A 17,350-nucleotide genomic window follows, 5' to 3' on the forward strand; every position below is an offset into this window, starting at 1 on the left:
ATACCTGCATTATTTTATGTACTTCTGTTATATATTATTATGTGCTTGTTTTTTAAAGTACTTCAAACACTGTAAACATTGATGGTATTGGCTTTCTTCTTTGAACTTGATCTCCAAGTTAATTAATCTCTGATTTCACTGTATTACATGAGTTATTACATAAATCTTAATCACTGTTTTCCTTTTTTTTAATAAAGTTTTTATTTACAAGAATAAATACAATGAATACATTTAAGTGTAAATGGCAGCGCCGGACTTACCCGGCGGCAGGCTTTGCTGGAGGGACCGGGAGACACGGTCCCTCATGGCGGCCGCCATTTGGATCCCGGGCGAAGTCTCGCGATGCGAGACTTCGCTCGGGAGGTTTGGGCCTGATTGGCCAGGCTTCTGATTGGTCCGGGCGGGGCCTGCTTGCCCTATATAAGGGCAAGCAGGCCCGGGGCTCTCCCTTTTCGCCCGGACTGCAGAGGCCACGAGCAGACACCCGCCCGCCCTCCCTATTTTTCAGTGCGCTTAGGGGTCGCCCTTAGGGGGCCGAATGGGAATTTTTGGCAGTTCTGCCTCTTAGCCGAGCTGTTTTTTCGCCCATTCCACACTGAGGAGATGGATGTGCGGTTAGGGGGTGTTTGCATTTATTAGGTTAATTGGCTTACCTTTGGTCATTTGGGTAGGCAGGTTAGGGGCGGAAAACTGGGGTGGTTTAGCAACCGCGCGTTCTCCCTTGGGCATCTTTGGGGATGATTGACAGGTTCTCCGCAAGCTCATGGGGGGAGTTTCTGCCTGAGCAGCTGGGGGGAACCTGTCTTTGGGTCCTGCACCTTTAATTCCCGGATTCGGGTTAGCCGGTGGGACCCCCCTCATGCACAGCATGGCAGGGTCGCAGGTGATGGTCTGGCCCCTCACCTGGACTTGCATCGAGATACGCCCATGAGTTGCCCAGGAATGTTTTGGCATAACGTCATTTCCGCCCCGGAAGTATTTGTTTGACCCTGCAGGTCCATTTCCGGGTCATAGTTGATTATGCTAATTTATGCAAAGTATTGAATAAATTATGCAAATTTATGTTAATAAAAATGACCCAGTTTAAATCCAGCTCTTGTGTCCGTGTCGTTACTCCGTCTCTCCAGCAATAACAGTGTAAACATGTCGAGATACAGGGGGGGAAAGGAAAGAAGAATTGGGTAATTGAGAGACAAAGATTGTGTGTCAAATTATGGCCTAGACAATATGCATTTAACAGTAAACAAGAACAAAACAAGCAGACAGACAAACAAACAAACAGACAGACAAACAAAAAAGAAAAAGAGAAAAGAAAGAAAAGAAAGAAGAAAAGAAAAAAGGAAGAAAAGGCGGGCGGGTGTACGGTAGATCTGTACAGTATTGGAATTATGAACTAGAAATATTCTCAGCAGCTCATTACATTATATCTAATTTTTAAATTATAGATAAGTAAGATAAAGTGTTGAATACATCAAGATCACTGTTTTTCCAAGCATTATGGAGAATAAGTACTGTATTAGGAAAAATAATTTCTTTATAAAGTATATGGGAGTTTAAAAATAATTTTCAGTCAATATCCTGTTGCAATGTTTTCCTTGTATAATAGTTTTTCACTTAATCTAATCCAAAATTGGGGTATTCCTACTGAATAAAGTAACACTTCTTAATCATAAAAATGTTTTAGGGGTAATTTTTTTTTTTTTAAAGATAGGATAGGGTTCAGATACTGTATATGCTTGCTTGCATTCTCAAGTATTTAAGCTCGCAAATAAACCTTGAATAATTTATAAGACTCACTTTGTTGTTAATGCTCATGAAAATGAATCAAAGAACTTTGCACCTGGAACCAATTTTGATTGAAATTTTAGTTCCTGATCCTAATCCAACACTGCTGGACCACATTGGCTCTGTAGCATCATTATCATGCAGAGTTCGTTTATTTATAAGATAACCTCAGAACTATTGAGTTTGCTTGTTTGTTTGTTTGACTTCTATGCAGCCCAGTCCCGAAGGACTCAATTTAAGAAGATTGAATCCGATATTGGAGAGCGGTGCATTCTACTGTAAAATCCATTAATTTAGAGGTTAAGATTAAAAAGTTAACACTTCCATAGCAATTTGCAGCAAAATTCTTTTCCCTCTTGTTACAAGACACTTCCACAAAACACCTATTTTCCATTCATTTTGTGGGCACATTGATCTACTTTCTCATATCTTCTTTTCTTTCCAAGTTATTCTTTTTTGTTTTATTTTTCTTTCCATCACAATCTTTTTCACAAGATGTGTATTTGACATCACTAAAAATCAGATTACATCACTAAAAATTGACATCGCTAAACATCACTAAACAAAAGAAACATCAGATTCTTTTATCTTCCGTATGTTTTTAATCTTCCATAACAAATAATAAACTTTTATAATAAATGACAACTCCATCATGCTTTATATTCATTTTGCTGTTATGCATATAAATGAATATTCTTATATTTAACATACATTTTCAAAACAAACATGCCCTTTTCTAAGCAGATGCCAAACAATCAATTGCACTTATTCTTGGGTCTCCAAATGGCCTAGTTAATTTTTCTGTATTACATTGTTGTCAAGTTGCCCATTCCCTCTATCTATAGGAAGCCAATATCCATCTATGCGTGTAACTTCATAACTTCATAAAATATTTTTTAATTCCATTGGAATTATTGGAAATGTTGCAATTTCCCCCCAAAACACATCCTCTGTTCTCTTATTAACCCTATAGAACTATATTAAAGCTCCAGGACCATCATTTTTTCCCCGTTTCATTGGAAAAAAAGTCACCCAAAGTAGATCCACAATTCTTCTGTTTAGTCAACTGTTGTTATAGAAAATCGACTGCATGAAATATTACTTCCCTAAAACACAGTGTTTGTTTGGTGAGGGTTTTTTATAAGATTTTACCTTGATTCATTACAGCTTTCATGATAATTTCTATTATTATTATTATTATTATTATTATTATTATTATTATTATTATTATATCAATACAACACAGCAAACGAGATCACTATGCTGGATTTCGTATTTCATCACCAGTCGGGCGCTTCCCAAGCACCTAGGACTGCGTGATGTAGCGGCGAATTATGTTTGCCGATCCCAGTAAAGCGGCCTTTTGCAATTGACAGATGGAGATTTTGTCAATTCCGATGGTTTTCAAATGTCCGCTGAGATCCTTTGGCACTGCGCCCAGCGTGCCAAGTACCACTGGGACCACTTTCACTGGCTTATGCCAGAATTGTTGCAGAGTCGTATTATTATTATTATTATTATTATTATTATTATTATTATTATTATTTATATCCCACTTCTCTCTCAGGACTCTTTAGTATAGTACATTCTGTCGCAATTAATACTATTATTAAATGTTATATATTGTATTATTGGTTTTCAGCTGTAGCTATTAACTTTAATTTTTATAATCAAATAGTTACAATGACAGAAAGTTATTATGTATATAAAGTAAGTTTAGAAATAATTGTTATTCTGAATTTAAAAAACCAAAACCATTCAAGACTATTCAGGATATGTTCTAAGACAGAGACTCAGTTTGATCAAGCAGTTAAGGCAACAGACTAGTCCTCGGAGGGGGGGGCATACAAATCCAATTAAATAAATAAATAAACCAGGAGACTGTGAGTCCTAGTCCTACCTTAGGCACAAAGTTAACTGAGTGATGTTGGCCAGTTACTCTACCTTGGTTCTAGGAAACAAGCAACAGCAAACCATTCCGAAAAGTCAAAGAAAACGTCAGAGATTAGTCCAAGCAGTCGCCGGACACCAAAAACAAAAAAAGTCAATATAGACAAAAAGGGTTGTGATGTAACCCTTTTATATAATGATAATGTCTGGTAATGCATACTAAATATAGAGGGGAAGTAGACTAAAATTACATTTAAATTTGATTAAAAATAAAAAATAAAATACTTCTTTATAGAATATTGTTCAAGTAACATTAAAAAAAAAATTAAAACTCCAATACAGGTTTTGCATGGGGTCTGAGGACTACATCAAAGGCATTTGAGGTCACATACTAAGCTCAGGCTGCAAACTGTGCATTCCTAATTTTGTAAATTTTGCAATTTATCCTAAAGGTTAAATATTCCAAGAAATTAAGGGAAAATGACTAATAATTTTATCCATACAGTAGATGAGCAAAGCTAGCAATGATACTTTCTGTTATAATAAATTATTCCTCTTTTATGTCCTGAAAATAGTTTCTAAATATGTATGTTTATTGAGAGTTAAGTCCCATTCAGTACAGTTTACTTCCTGACAAACATATATAGATTAGAGCTGAAATATTCAAAAGCTTTTATGTATTATTTAGTCTAAAGCCATACTATGTCAGAAATGTGCTTGAATCAATAATGCTGGAAATATTACTGATTTCAGTGAGACTTGCTCAAGACTTATTCTGGTCAGATTTCACTGGAAATTCTCTTTAAAAAATTATTTAATTTCATATTAAATAATATAGTTCTACTTATTCTCCTATTAAGAATCTGTCTTTTTACGTAGCAAAGCTATTAACTGGAGTCCTGAACTACTGAGAATTCATTCCAAATCTTCCAGAATTCCAGAATATTGATATATAAAGTAGATTTGTACTATTGTGTAATTTCCATTTGTAAAATCAGAATTACTCTTTAGTTCCGTAACCATTCAGCTTACAGTACAAAGTGATTTAAAGATTTTAGAAGAATAAGAAATACATTAATATTTTTAAAATTAATTATCCAAAGTATATTTAAAACACATTATTTAGCATACACATTATTTAAAGAAGATTAAATTTTTTAAATAATAACAACATATTTAATCCTCTTTGTTTGGGATTTGTTTGCAAAACAGAAAATATCTCACACACATCCAAAAAACCCAAAGGATAATCTAATACAGACCTTGAAGGTAGTACAAGTTTTAATCTCAGACAGACAGTTTATAAGCGTAGCAGGAACTTGGTAATTATTAGTGTGAGTCCCCTGGATATAAGGAGATGTCAAAGGCACAGAACTGAACTGTCAAACCCTTACATTTCAAAGGAAATATTAAGCATATGTTTAAACATTCAAATCAATAGAATTTTAAAATTTAGACATGGACTAGATTGATTTAAATGTATATAATGAAAGATTAACCAAAATCTTAACTCCATTAATTATAATGGAGTTATAACATATACAATAATACTCCATTTACAAAACGTTAATTTTACAAAATAGAGTAGAACATGACATATTTCCTTTTCAAAAACATGTATGGTTCATTCTATTCAATGAACCGTTTAAGAATAATGTTGTAATTATTTCTGGAAATAAAGAACTAAGCAAGTTTTTAGCATTTTTTAAATCCAAATAAAATAAATCAATTTTAATATCAGGCAAATTTAGAAAACTCTGTTTTAATGCTTTGCTTTTAAATTGTATTCACTCTTTATAAATTTACTTCTACCTAAATATCTTGAGAATTACAGCTGTGATATCAACAATAGTATACAAATAGGAATAAACACATTTATAAATAAACCTCACAAATTTATATGAAAACTATTTTAAGAAACTTAATTTTAATACATTAGGACACATCATGTTTCAAAAAATAATCAAGATTTGAGGCCGGATTGACAAGGTATTTCATATATGTACTACAGAAAAATTACATATCATTCCTCTCTTATGTCCTGAAAACAGTCTCTAAATATACATGTTTACTGACAATTAAAACCCATTTAGTTCACCAAAACTTACTTCCTGACAATAGTTACGAATTCCACCTTAAATATTCAAATCCATAGTTAAAATTGCAATGAATCTGATTTTTATCTATTATTCCTTAAACCAATAATTATTATGGCACTTTTTCGTCTAGATATAGCAATTACAGATACAGCTAGTAAAAACATTCTTCATCAAGTGATGAATTCTGTCCCCATTTGAATTCAAGAGAAGTAAGTTTTTTGGAACTACAAGTTTTATCCAGAAATAATATAAAAAGAACACTGATCCCACACCTGTGTTATAAAAGGTAAATCCCCAAACTCCTGGTGGGCAATAGTAGAAATCCCATCTTCAACACTGCTTGTTCCTTTTCAAGCACATAGCAGTTTCTTCCAATTGCATGTTCTGGTCTTTCTCACTGACAGTTAACAGTGAAAGGAAAATGTAAGCCAGGAGAGGAGAAAAGCTAAAAAAGAAATGCTTTTCTTTAAAAAAAATATATTCTGATGTATTCTTGCTTCACAGAAGATCTCAGGATGCATCCTTGAAGGGGCACCTTGAAAAGTTTTTTTAATAATAATGTTTTATTATTATAATTGTCATTTTATGGTAATGAATAAGGAACTATCATTCCGGGTTTCCCCTTTGACTTTTTAATCAATTTAAATATAATAGTTTTTAGCCTTTAAAAAGTTAATATTTTCAGCGTTATGAAGACAGAAAAGGAAATTTATATTCTTATTCCAAATTTTAAAGCATCCACCAATTTTAAAAAGAAATAAATCAATAACTCTTATCATAATAGCATTCTTTTCTACATAGAGTATTTACACTTTTAGAATCTTCATTTTTGCCCCATCTTCCGTTTTGAAATCTTATACATTCAAAATGCAGATCCCATACCTATTATCCTACATGTACAAAACAAACACTGTGATTGCTTCTTTTTTTAAAAAAATGTTTCCCAAGTCACTTATGAGCAAATTTAATATTTCATCTTTTTTACTAAAAAAATCCCAAGCGACTTTAATATCATTCTAAGTTTGAATAACAAGAACTTCTGTTTTTTTCCTCTATCACAAGATGGTTTTCTTTTCTGATGCTCAAGCCGAGAAAATAGACAAAAGAAGCCAATTCACTAAACCTTGCCAAGTCTTGCCTTTCTTCCCCCCCCCCCTCTTTTCTTCAGCTTACACTACTCGTCTCTCCCTGGATGGCAACCTTCCCAAGCAGTCTTGGTGGAGCTCCAATCTGTGCTAACCTATCAGAAGTCCTTGTTTCCAATAGAAGTCCTTTGAAAATCAATATATCAACCATGATATATACTGTATAAGGCAACCTGACTGAATGAATGGGTGCTGCTGCCAGGATATGGTTTTTGACCAATTCTACTGGTGGTCAGAAACCATATCTTGGCAACAACTTCCATTCTCCTGCCAAACTCCAGTACAGATTTCATATACATAGTCACTTTTTTTCTTTACTCAGCAAGCCTGAACAATTATAAGCAACACTAAGTAGCACTAAGCCTAGTAACATCAGCATCTGGAGAAGCTTTTCACATAGGAGGATCTTCCTATAGCACAGTGGTTCTCAACCTTTCTAATGCCATGGCCCCTTAATACAGCTCATCATGTTGTGATGACCCCTAACCCTAAATCTAGTGCCACCTCCCAATGGAGCTTTATGCTGATTGGCAGGAAGTTCAGAGGAACACCCCCACTGTAAATGCATGATGCCCCGAGTCTTCGGAGAGGGGCGGCATACAAATCTAATAAATTATTATTATTATTATTATTATTATTATTATTATTATTATTGGTCGGATTGTAAAAATATGTTCCAAGGCGCCAGAATGGAAGCTTTAGTTCCTAATATCATGGGAAATTTGTCTTTTCCCATGTTTATTTATTTATTTATTATTTATTTTATTATTTGGATTTGTATGCCGCCCCTCTCCGAAGACTCTGTGAAATGGTTGTCCGACCCCCAAAGGGGTCCTGACCCCCAGGCTGAGAACCAATGCTATAGCATAAATAACTCAAAACATGTACAATATTAAGACACTGTGGGATCGGATGAGATAGGACCACTTCTACTGTCACTTTTTTTCTATAAACACTCTGGCATATATTTAAAAAATGAAATTCTGATGCCTGCTCTCAAAAGAAAATAAGATGAAATATTGAAAATCCACCCAGCTAACAGCACTATCCAGGACGTAATGTTTTATCCAAGTTTCTGTTGCAATGATGACACAGCAGTTTCTCACCTGCTAGTTTGTAAAGTTGGTAACTTTAGATTCATGTAGTCCATTTTGCACTCTAAGGAGCACATTAGCAAACAAAATAGATGGTTAATGACACTCAATATGGATTAGCCTTTAGCCTAGTTGTTAGCCCTTCATGTTTGCCTCGTTTCCTCTTTCCATCATACTGCTCAACACCAGAGGAAGACTTCCCTGCTTCAAAGTCTGCTGTTCCCACTGCCTCCACTACCCAAAACTCTGAAAGTGCTCTGCCAAGCCCTTTCAGCGACTGCAGTTGATATCATACCCTCTACCTCAGTATTTCCCAACCTTGGCAAGTTAAAGATATCTGGACTTCAACTCCCAGAATTCCCCAGCCAGCATTCGCTGGCTGGGGAATTCTGGGAGTTGAAGTCCAAATATCTTCAAGTTGCCAAGGTTGGGAAACACTGCTTTACACAACCCGTCACTTCTGCTGCTTGCACCTTCAACCAAAGCAGTCCGAAGCAATGCAGACTCTGCAGAATAGCTTTATCAATAGCTCCTCTCTGGCTAAATATCACCAAATCCAATACAGACAATCATAACAATTTGTAGTTCTTGTCATAATTCCCAAAGAATCACTGAAACCGGGTGGCACTTTCATCTCCACAACCCCAACATTCTTGAGAGTCGAAGCAGCTGCAGCCAAGCAAGATGTCGTCATTTTAGAAAAGCACACAAACCATGAAAATTTAGATTTTAATTTAAACTAACAACAATCCTAAATTCAAATTATATTCAAACATTTTTCAAAATGAAGCCAATTTACAATTATCAGCTGTCTGTTTGGTTTTTATAACCAAAATCAAACACAGTATGACTTAATGCAACACAAAATATTTAGCTGTTTATTCATGTAAGTTACCATAAATTATGAATTATTATTGCTACCTACTCCAAAAACATACAATTAAGACAGTTCAAAACATAAAAGAAAACAGGCTGGATTTTTAAAAATCATAAAAATTAAAAGATGACATGTGCGCCAAACACATTAACCCAAGCTTAGGAGCCGAACCAGATCTTATGAGCCTTCCAGAATATCAGGTAACTGAAAACCACATGTAGTATCTCTCTGAGGATATGCTATAGGGCAGGGTATGCTACAAATAATGCATGCTTCATGGTCCCATAATATATCATGAATGCAAAGGACCTGTAGCATACCTATTCTGTCCAAATATAACAAACAGGTAGAAACAATTGAAGATAGGTACTATCTCAAATAACCAACCCCTATGCTATTATCATGTAATATCTTGTTATAGTAATGTGTACAGAATAATGTAATGCATGACTATAACCATAGTGTTTTATTCAGTACAAGTTGTTGTTGTAGTTGTGAAGTAGTGTCTGACACATTGTAACCCCATGGACAACTTCCTTCTAGACTTTCATCTCTTCTACCATATCCCAGGGTCCATTTAAGCTCATGCCAACTGCTTCAGTGACTCCATCCAGCCACCTCATTCTCTGTCGTCCCCTTCTTCTTTTGTCTTAAGTCTTTCCCAGCATTAGGCCCTTCTCCAGTAAGTCCTTCCTTCTCATTAGATATTAGGCCAAAGTATTTAAGTTTCAGGATCTGGCCTTCTAAGGAGCAGTCAGGGTTGATCTCCTCAAGGATTGACCAGGTTGATTACCTTAATTTATTTTATTTATTTATTTATTAAATTTATATGCTGCCCCTCTCCGAAGACTCGGAGCGGCTCGCAATATACAGAGTACAAATCCAATATTAAAAACAAAATCAAGATCAATCCAATCTGACTTTAGATTAATTGTACGATAGAACAAATGTGTGACAACCCTTGATGCCATAAGCTGCATATTGATATCAAAAAGGAAAAAATAGAACTGTTAGGTCAACAGTTCAATGGGGAGGGAGGGGGAACTAGGGGCAGCTCTGTATCTTAGAATTTAAGCACAACAACCATACAAATAATAATTATACTCTGAAATGATATAATATGTAAAATACTATATATCTGCTCTTTTTTAATCTTTGTATTGTAATAAAAATTATTTCAAAAAATAAATAAAAACAGTATTTAAAACCCTTATAATAAAAAACAATCATATAACCCAAATAGACCATACATAAATCATAATAGCTAATAGCCCTGAGTCTGCGGAGAGGGGCGGCATGCAAATCTAAATAATAAATAAATAAATAAATAAATTTCCCCATGCCTGGCGACATAAGTGGGCTTTCAGTAGGTTACGAAAGGCAAGGCGAGTCCCTTGCAGTCCAAGGGACTCGCAGGAGTCTTCTCCAGCACCATAGCTCAAAAGCTTCAATTACTTGGCATTCAGCCTTTCTTATGGTCCAAGTTTCACAGCCATACATTGCAACGGGGAAACCCATATCCTTGACTATACGCACTTTTGTTGGCAGGGTGATATCTCTGCTTTTTAGTATGCTGTCTAGGTTTGCCATAGCTTTCCTCCCTAGGAGCAAGCATCTTTTAATTTCTTGGCTACAGTCCCCATCTGCAGTGACCTTGGAGCCCAGGAAAATAAAATCTGTCACTACCTCCATTTCTTCCCCATCTATTTGCCAGGAATTGAGAGGGCCGATGCCATTATCTTAGTTTTCTTAATGTTGAGTTTCAAGCCAACTTTTGCATTCTCCTCCTTCACATCAAAAAGCTCTTTAGTTCCTCTTCACTTTCTGTTATTAGAGTGGTATAATCTGCATATCTGAGGTTGTTGATATTTCTCCCGACAATCTTAATTCCAACTTGTGATTCATCTATATCTGACTTTCTCAGGCAGCCAGTTTGTCAATACAACTAGTCCTCAACTTACAACTACAATTGGGACCAGAACCTTGGTTGTTCAATGATGTGGTCAATAAGCAAGTTGTAAAGCAGACAAAGGGAAAGAGGTGCCTTGTTAAAGGAACTTTGCAAGAAAATGAAATCTGGATCTTCACAATCCTCACTTCCTTTCTTCAGCCCAGTGGTGGAGTTCATTTCCAGTTGCCATTTACTCACAAGCTGCTCCCTATTTACACAGGACCATAGAAGCATAGCCTAGGCCGGTGATGGTGAACCTATGGCACACGTGCCACAGGCAGCACGCAGAGCCATATGGGAGGGAACACGAGACTTTTCTATATTTCAACTCCAGCACACGTGTGTGCCTGCCAGCTGATTTTTGGCCTTGAATTGAACTGGAACAGAATCTTTTAAATGAGAAAGGCTTACCAATGAATACTGCAAGTTAATAAAAATGTGCCAGATATCCAGGAATTGTAGCTTTTAAGTACGGTATGTGCTTTAACATCTTGCTTTCTTTAAAGCTTTTATATTAAGAAATGCCAAGAAATGCCAAGTGCCCATCATAAGCTCTCTTTGCACTATTTATCTATAAAAATATGTTTTATTTATTTTTTATGCTTTATACAAGTGGTCAAAACAGCAAGTGTCATATCAAATACTGCTCTTATCAATAGTGGTGTCCCTCAAGGCAGTGTTCTAGAACTTCATACTCTACATAAACGATCTTTGTGTTTTTAGTTTATTGGTTTTTAGCCCTGCCACTATACCGTAGTTCTCTAAGATAGCTAGTAATTTTGGGCCTGAATCTAATGGATCCTCTAAAATGAATACAAGGTCATCCGCAAAGGCTTGTAATTTGTATGTCTCATTTTTACATTTTAGACCTTTTATCTCATCATTTTTCCTAATAATTCTAGTTAGAACCTTGACCATGTAGCAGAAGGGTCAAACAACTGGCAACTTCAAATCTCAACCAACAAATGCTCTGTCTTACCCATTGGCAAAAAGAATCGGAATACAAAATACAAACTTGGAGGAAATGAACTTGTGGATGACCCTCACTCTTGGAGTACTCATATCCACTAAGCGTTGTTCATCTAATCTTACGTAGCTTCTTCTCTGGCAATATTACACTGATAACCACAGCTTACAAAACATTTATTAGACCAATTCTGGAATACAGCTCACCTGTCTGGAATCAGCATTGCATATCAGACAATCAAGGGAGTCCAGAAATATTTCACAAGAAAAGTCCTTCCCTCCTCTGCTTGCAACAAAATACTGTACCTTATTCCACCAGACTTGAAATACTTGGATTAGACAATTTACAACTAAATGTAATTCATAAAATCATATACAGTGTTCCCTCACTTTCCGCGGGGGATGCGTTCCGAGACCGCCCGCAAAAGTTGAATTTCCGCGAAGTAGAGATGCGGAAGTAAATACATTATTTTTGGCTATGAACAGTATCACAAGCCATCCCTTAACACTTTAAACCCCTAAATTGCAATTTTCCATTCCCTTAGCAACCATTCAGATTATTACTCACCATGTTTATTTATTAAAGTTTATAAAAAAAAATATTTATTAATGGCAGACAAAATATGGCGATGACATATGACATCATCGGGTGGGAAAAACCGTGGTATAGGGAAAAAACCCACAAAGTATTTTTTAATTAATATTTTTGAAAAACCGTGGTATAGACTTTCCGCGAAGTTCGAACCCACGAAAATTGAGGGAACACTGTACCAAAATGTCATTCCTGTTAATGACTACTTCACTTTCAACCACAGCAATACACGAGCACATAATTGATTCAAATTAAATGTAAACTGCTCCAAACCAAATACGACTTCAACAATAGAGTGATCAATGCCTAGAATGCACTATCTGACTTTGTGGTTTCTTCTCCAAACCCCAAAAACTACAGTCTACAGTCAACCTCTCCTCATTACTAAGAGATCTGTAAGGGGCGTGCATAAGTGCACCACTGTGCCTACCGTCTCTGTCCTACTGTCCTACTGTCCTACTGTCTTCTTTTATTGTTACTTTTTACTTATGTTTATACAAGCTACTATATGCTTGATAAATAAATAAAATCAATAAAATCAATAAATAAATCTTCAGCAAAAGAATGTACTGTGAAGATTGAGTGCATATTAATGAAATATTTTAAAGATCTTTTTTTAACTATTTAGATTTCCTACAATATAAGGGGCGTGCATAAGTGCACTAGAGTGCCTTCCGTCCCCTGTCCTATTGCTCTCCTATATCTCCTATACCTTTCTTCTATTCCTATATCTCTTCTTCTATTCTTTCATTGATATACTTTATTCCTATTTTTTCTCTTCTCTTCTTTCTTAGATATATTTTTCTATGAGTATATCCTCTATAACCTTCATTTTATATTTACTATATGTATACAAAATATAACCCTCATTGTGTAATGGACAAAATCAATCAATCAATCAATAAATAAATAAATAAATAAATAAATAAATGCTAGAAGGCAGTGAACTGATGCATGGAATGTAAGGAAACTATAATGCGTATTCATAACGCATTATATGAACCCACCCACTGTATTTGTAAACCATGATTTAACATGTCAATCCAGCCAACTGTGATTTGAACAAACTTCATTAAGTTTCTTGAACAAAACCAAATATGAAGCTAGCCATATTGGCAATCTAGTCCTAAACGTATAATAGATAAATGGACAGGCCATCTCCAACTGTTAAGTTACTACAAATGAAATGTAGTGTTTATTACATGCATTGCATAAGGCCTCACTTCATTTCACATTCACTTCCATTTCCCACTTAAACTGAAAGGATTGCTGGGAATTAAATAAGTATGCCCTAGAGAATATGCCCCAAATTTCTGTTACTAAGCAAGACAGTTATGTCAGATTTGCCTATTGTACCACTTCCTTGCCACAGTTGTTAAGTGAAACAATGCAGGTACATTAGTAACATGGTTAAGTCAATCTAGCTTCCCCATTGTTTTTGCTGGTCAAAAGATTATCACAATAGCCCAGGGATTCTGCAACCTTGGTAAATACACGCCAGCTGTCAAGCATCAAAAATTTGGTCATGTGACCATGGGGATATTGTGATAGTCATGAGTGAGTCAGGCCACTTTTTAGTGTTGTTCTAACTTCGAAATGGTCATTAAATAAATGGTTGTAAATCAAGGAATGTAGGCATTTTCTCCTTCGACCTACCAGAAAATGTGCAATATAAGAAACCTTCACCTAGCCTAGATTCATTCTTAAACAGTATCTTAAACATTCATCAAGCATACTGTATTGAATTCCCTATGTGTCTTGTTGGCTTTGGCAATGTTAACTCTCCTTATCTCATTTATCTTTTCTTCCTTTCAAATATGTTCACCTATACTTTTATATCTTTTCTTCTATTCTTTTATTTATATTACAGTATTACATATCTATTCTCTTCAATGTGTATTATGTATTGCAGCGTTTCCCAACCAGTGTGCCACGGCACACTAGTGTGCCGTGAGACATGGCCAGGTGTGCCGCGAAATTCCTAGGGCAGCTCCAGCTGGGCGGGGCGCTGCCGGTGCGGCTACTGCCCGATGCCGCTGTTGCCGGCGCTCTCCTGCTGGGCCCCAAAGAAGGAAGGCGGGAAAAAAGGAGAGCTTCATTCTTCGCACCGGCAGCAAGAGGAGGAGGGCACCATCAGCAGCGGCACCAGGTAGTAGCCGGGGGATGGCGGTGGCAAGAGCTCCAGGGTGGAGGCACCAGCAGCGCCCCGCCCAGCTGGAGCTTCCCTGGCAGGGGCGGCAACCAATGTCCTTTGGGGCCTGGAGGGAGGGCACTGGCTGTGGGGGCAGGAGGGTGCCGGGCCGCACACGCCTGCGCCAGCGCACCCCAAAACGCACCCCCGCACATCCTTTTCCACGGGCACACCCAAAGCCGCGGCCGCCCCCCCGCGCCTCTAGCCCCCTCGCGCCACTGGCTACTCGCCGCTGCCTTCGCTGAAAGCGCTTTTGTCTCGGGCTCTCAGCGAGGGGGCTGCAGGAGAGGCGGCAGAGGCAATCTCTCTCGTTCTCCGGAGGCTAGCGAAAGTGATTTTCAATGTTGAGCGAGCGGGCCGGCGCGCTCTCTCTCCCCATCCCCCTGCCGGCTTACTTTGAATGTGGCAGGGGGAGGGGGAGAGTGCACGCCGGCCCACGCCCCCGACATTGAAAATCACTTTCGCCAGCCTCCGGAGAACGAGAGAGATCGCCTTCCCCACCTCTCCTGCAGCCCCCTCGCTGAGAGCCTGGGACAAAAGCACTTTCGGCGAAGGCAGCGATGAGTAGCCAGGGGCGTGAGGGGGGTAGAGGCGCATGGGGGGCGGCCGCGGCTTCGGGTGCACCCTTGGAAAAATCACTTTCGCTAGCCTCCTGAGAACGAGAGTGAGAGCGACAGAGCAAGATAGAAAGTGAGAAAGAGAGAGAGAGACAAAGAGGGGGTAGAGAAAGAGATAGCAAGAGAGAGAGAATGAGAGAGAGAAAGTGTGAGAAAGAAAACAAGAGAAAGAGAGAGAGAAAGGGGGAGAGAAAGAGATAGCAAGAGAGAGAACGAGAGAAAGAAAACAAGAGAGAAAGAGAGAGAAAGCAAGAGAGAGAAAGAAAACAAGAGAGGGAAAGTGAGAAAAAGAGAGAGGAGCAAGAGGGGGAGACATAGAGAAAGAGAAAGAGGGGGAGAGATAAAGAGAAAGAAAGAAAGAAAGAAAGAGAGATGAGAGAGGAAAGAAGAGAGTGAGAGAGAGAAAAAACAAGAGAGATAGCAAGAGAGAGAGAGAGAGCAAGTGAGAGAGAAAGACATAGAGGGAGGGAAGGAGGGAGAGAGAGAGCAAAAAAGAGAGGAAGAAAGAAAGAGGGATGGAGAGAGAGAAAGAAGGGAAGGAAGAGAATGAGGGAGGGAGAAATAGAGCGAAAGGGAGGGAGAGATTTTTTTTGTCCAAACTTTTCATTAGCCGCCCCCCACCCACCCCCGTTCAATGTTCCCCAGGATTTTGAAAATATGAATAATGTGCCGCGGCTCAAAAAAGGTTGGGAAACACTGATGTATTGGACAAAATAAATAAATAAAATAAAAATAAAATAAATTAAGGAAGTAGAAACATGTCATTAGTATAGCCAGGTTCTGTTACAGAAGCAAATATAAAATGCAATTAAGAACATTATAGTTACAGAAATAAGAATAATAATAGAAATATTTCAAGAATATTGAATACACCTCTGGAGAACATAAAATGTCCTAATAGACTTTATACTAGTATATATTCCTGTCTTTAATAGCAAAATCGATCTGAAACTGGTAAAATATCTACCTGCTGATTTCTGTGGGTGAAGCTTGTTACTGTGTTAAAAACAGGCCAGATGATTTTTTTTCTTATTGTTTTTGTAATAGAACAGAATTTTATTGGCCAAGTGTGATTGGGCACACAAGGAATGCTCTCAGTGTACATAAAAGTTAAAAGATAATTTTCATTTGAAATTTCAAGTAAAGTAAAAAATATTCCCTATGGGGAAAAATATCTTAGCAATAATATTAAATCAAAGCTGGTAACAAATGAATCATTTATTTTCTGCAAAATCAAAAATACCATACTAATAAAAGCACCAACCAAACGCAATAGGCAAGTTACACAAGACCAGACCCACGACTAAGCATGCGCAATAGGCTGAATGGCTTGGCTTTACTTTTCCTGAGCAGCCGAATCAGATCATATCGGAAGGCGTTCTCATGCGCATGCGTCAACAAGCCCTACTCGGAAGGAAGAAAGAAAGCGTACGCCCCCCCCCCAAGCTTCAGAACGCTCGTTGACGTTTTCCTTCTACTGCTTTCTTAAAGCGCGTGCGCAGGAAACCGCCTCACACCAACAGCTCACGGTGAATAAACATTTTCCTTCTCCTTTTGCCTACCCGGAATACGGACGAGACTCTGGTCTCTGCCAGGCAAAGATGCTTCCTTGCTGGGAATTTTTAGGAAAACCGAAGCGGCTTCTCCCATGGTGGCGAAAGTACGGAAGAGACGGCAGGCAGCAGCAGCAGAAAGCATTTGCTAACTCCCCCCCCCCCGCCTCCTTTTAAATACCCAAGGGCAAAAAGGAGGAAGAGGCGGTAGCGAACTGCCGGACGGCTTGCGTAGGAACTGGGCAAGCGACTCGGAGCACGTAGTCAATCAATGCGCGCGGGAGAGAAAAAAATCCGTGTGTAACTTTCGTTTGACTCCGTAGGCCAGGGGTCTCCAACCTTGGCCGCTTTAACACTTGCGGACTTCAACTCCCAGAATTCCTCAGCCAACTTTGGTTTGCTGGCTGAGGAATTCTGGGAGTTGAAGTCCGCAAGTCTTAAAGCAGCCAAGGTTGGAGACACCTACCGTAGGCAATATTCACAACGGGATATCTGGCCAATACGAAGATATAGTAAAGGTTTGCTATAGTAAAGGTTTGTTAGTAAAGATGATTAGGGGACTGGAAGCTAAAACATGTGGAGAACGGTTG

General features: G+C 37.9%; 1 protein-coding gene across 1 annotated transcript in view; it reads right to left on the reverse strand.

Annotated features, from left to right (window-relative positions):
- Positions 1–17,079, reverse strand: part of MSRA (methionine sulfoxide reductase A) — a 154,951-nt gene extending 137,872 nt beyond the window's left edge. Inside the window, exon 1 of the mRNA XM_070734850.1 lies at positions 16,770–17,079. Within this exon, the coding sequence (XP_070590951.1) occupies positions 16,770–16,905 (136 nt within the window). The 5' untranslated portion in view covers positions 16,906–17,079. The remainder of the gene's footprint in view (positions 1–16,769) is intronic.
- Positions 17,080–17,350: the final 271 nt, after the last annotated feature.

Source organism: Erythrolamprus reginae, chromosome 1 (genome assembly GCF_031021105.1).
Source record: "Erythrolamprus reginae isolate rEryReg1 chromosome 1, rEryReg1.hap1, whole genome shotgun sequence".
Lineage (NCBI taxonomy): Eukaryota > Metazoa > Chordata > Lepidosauria > Squamata > Dipsadidae > Erythrolamprus > Erythrolamprus reginae.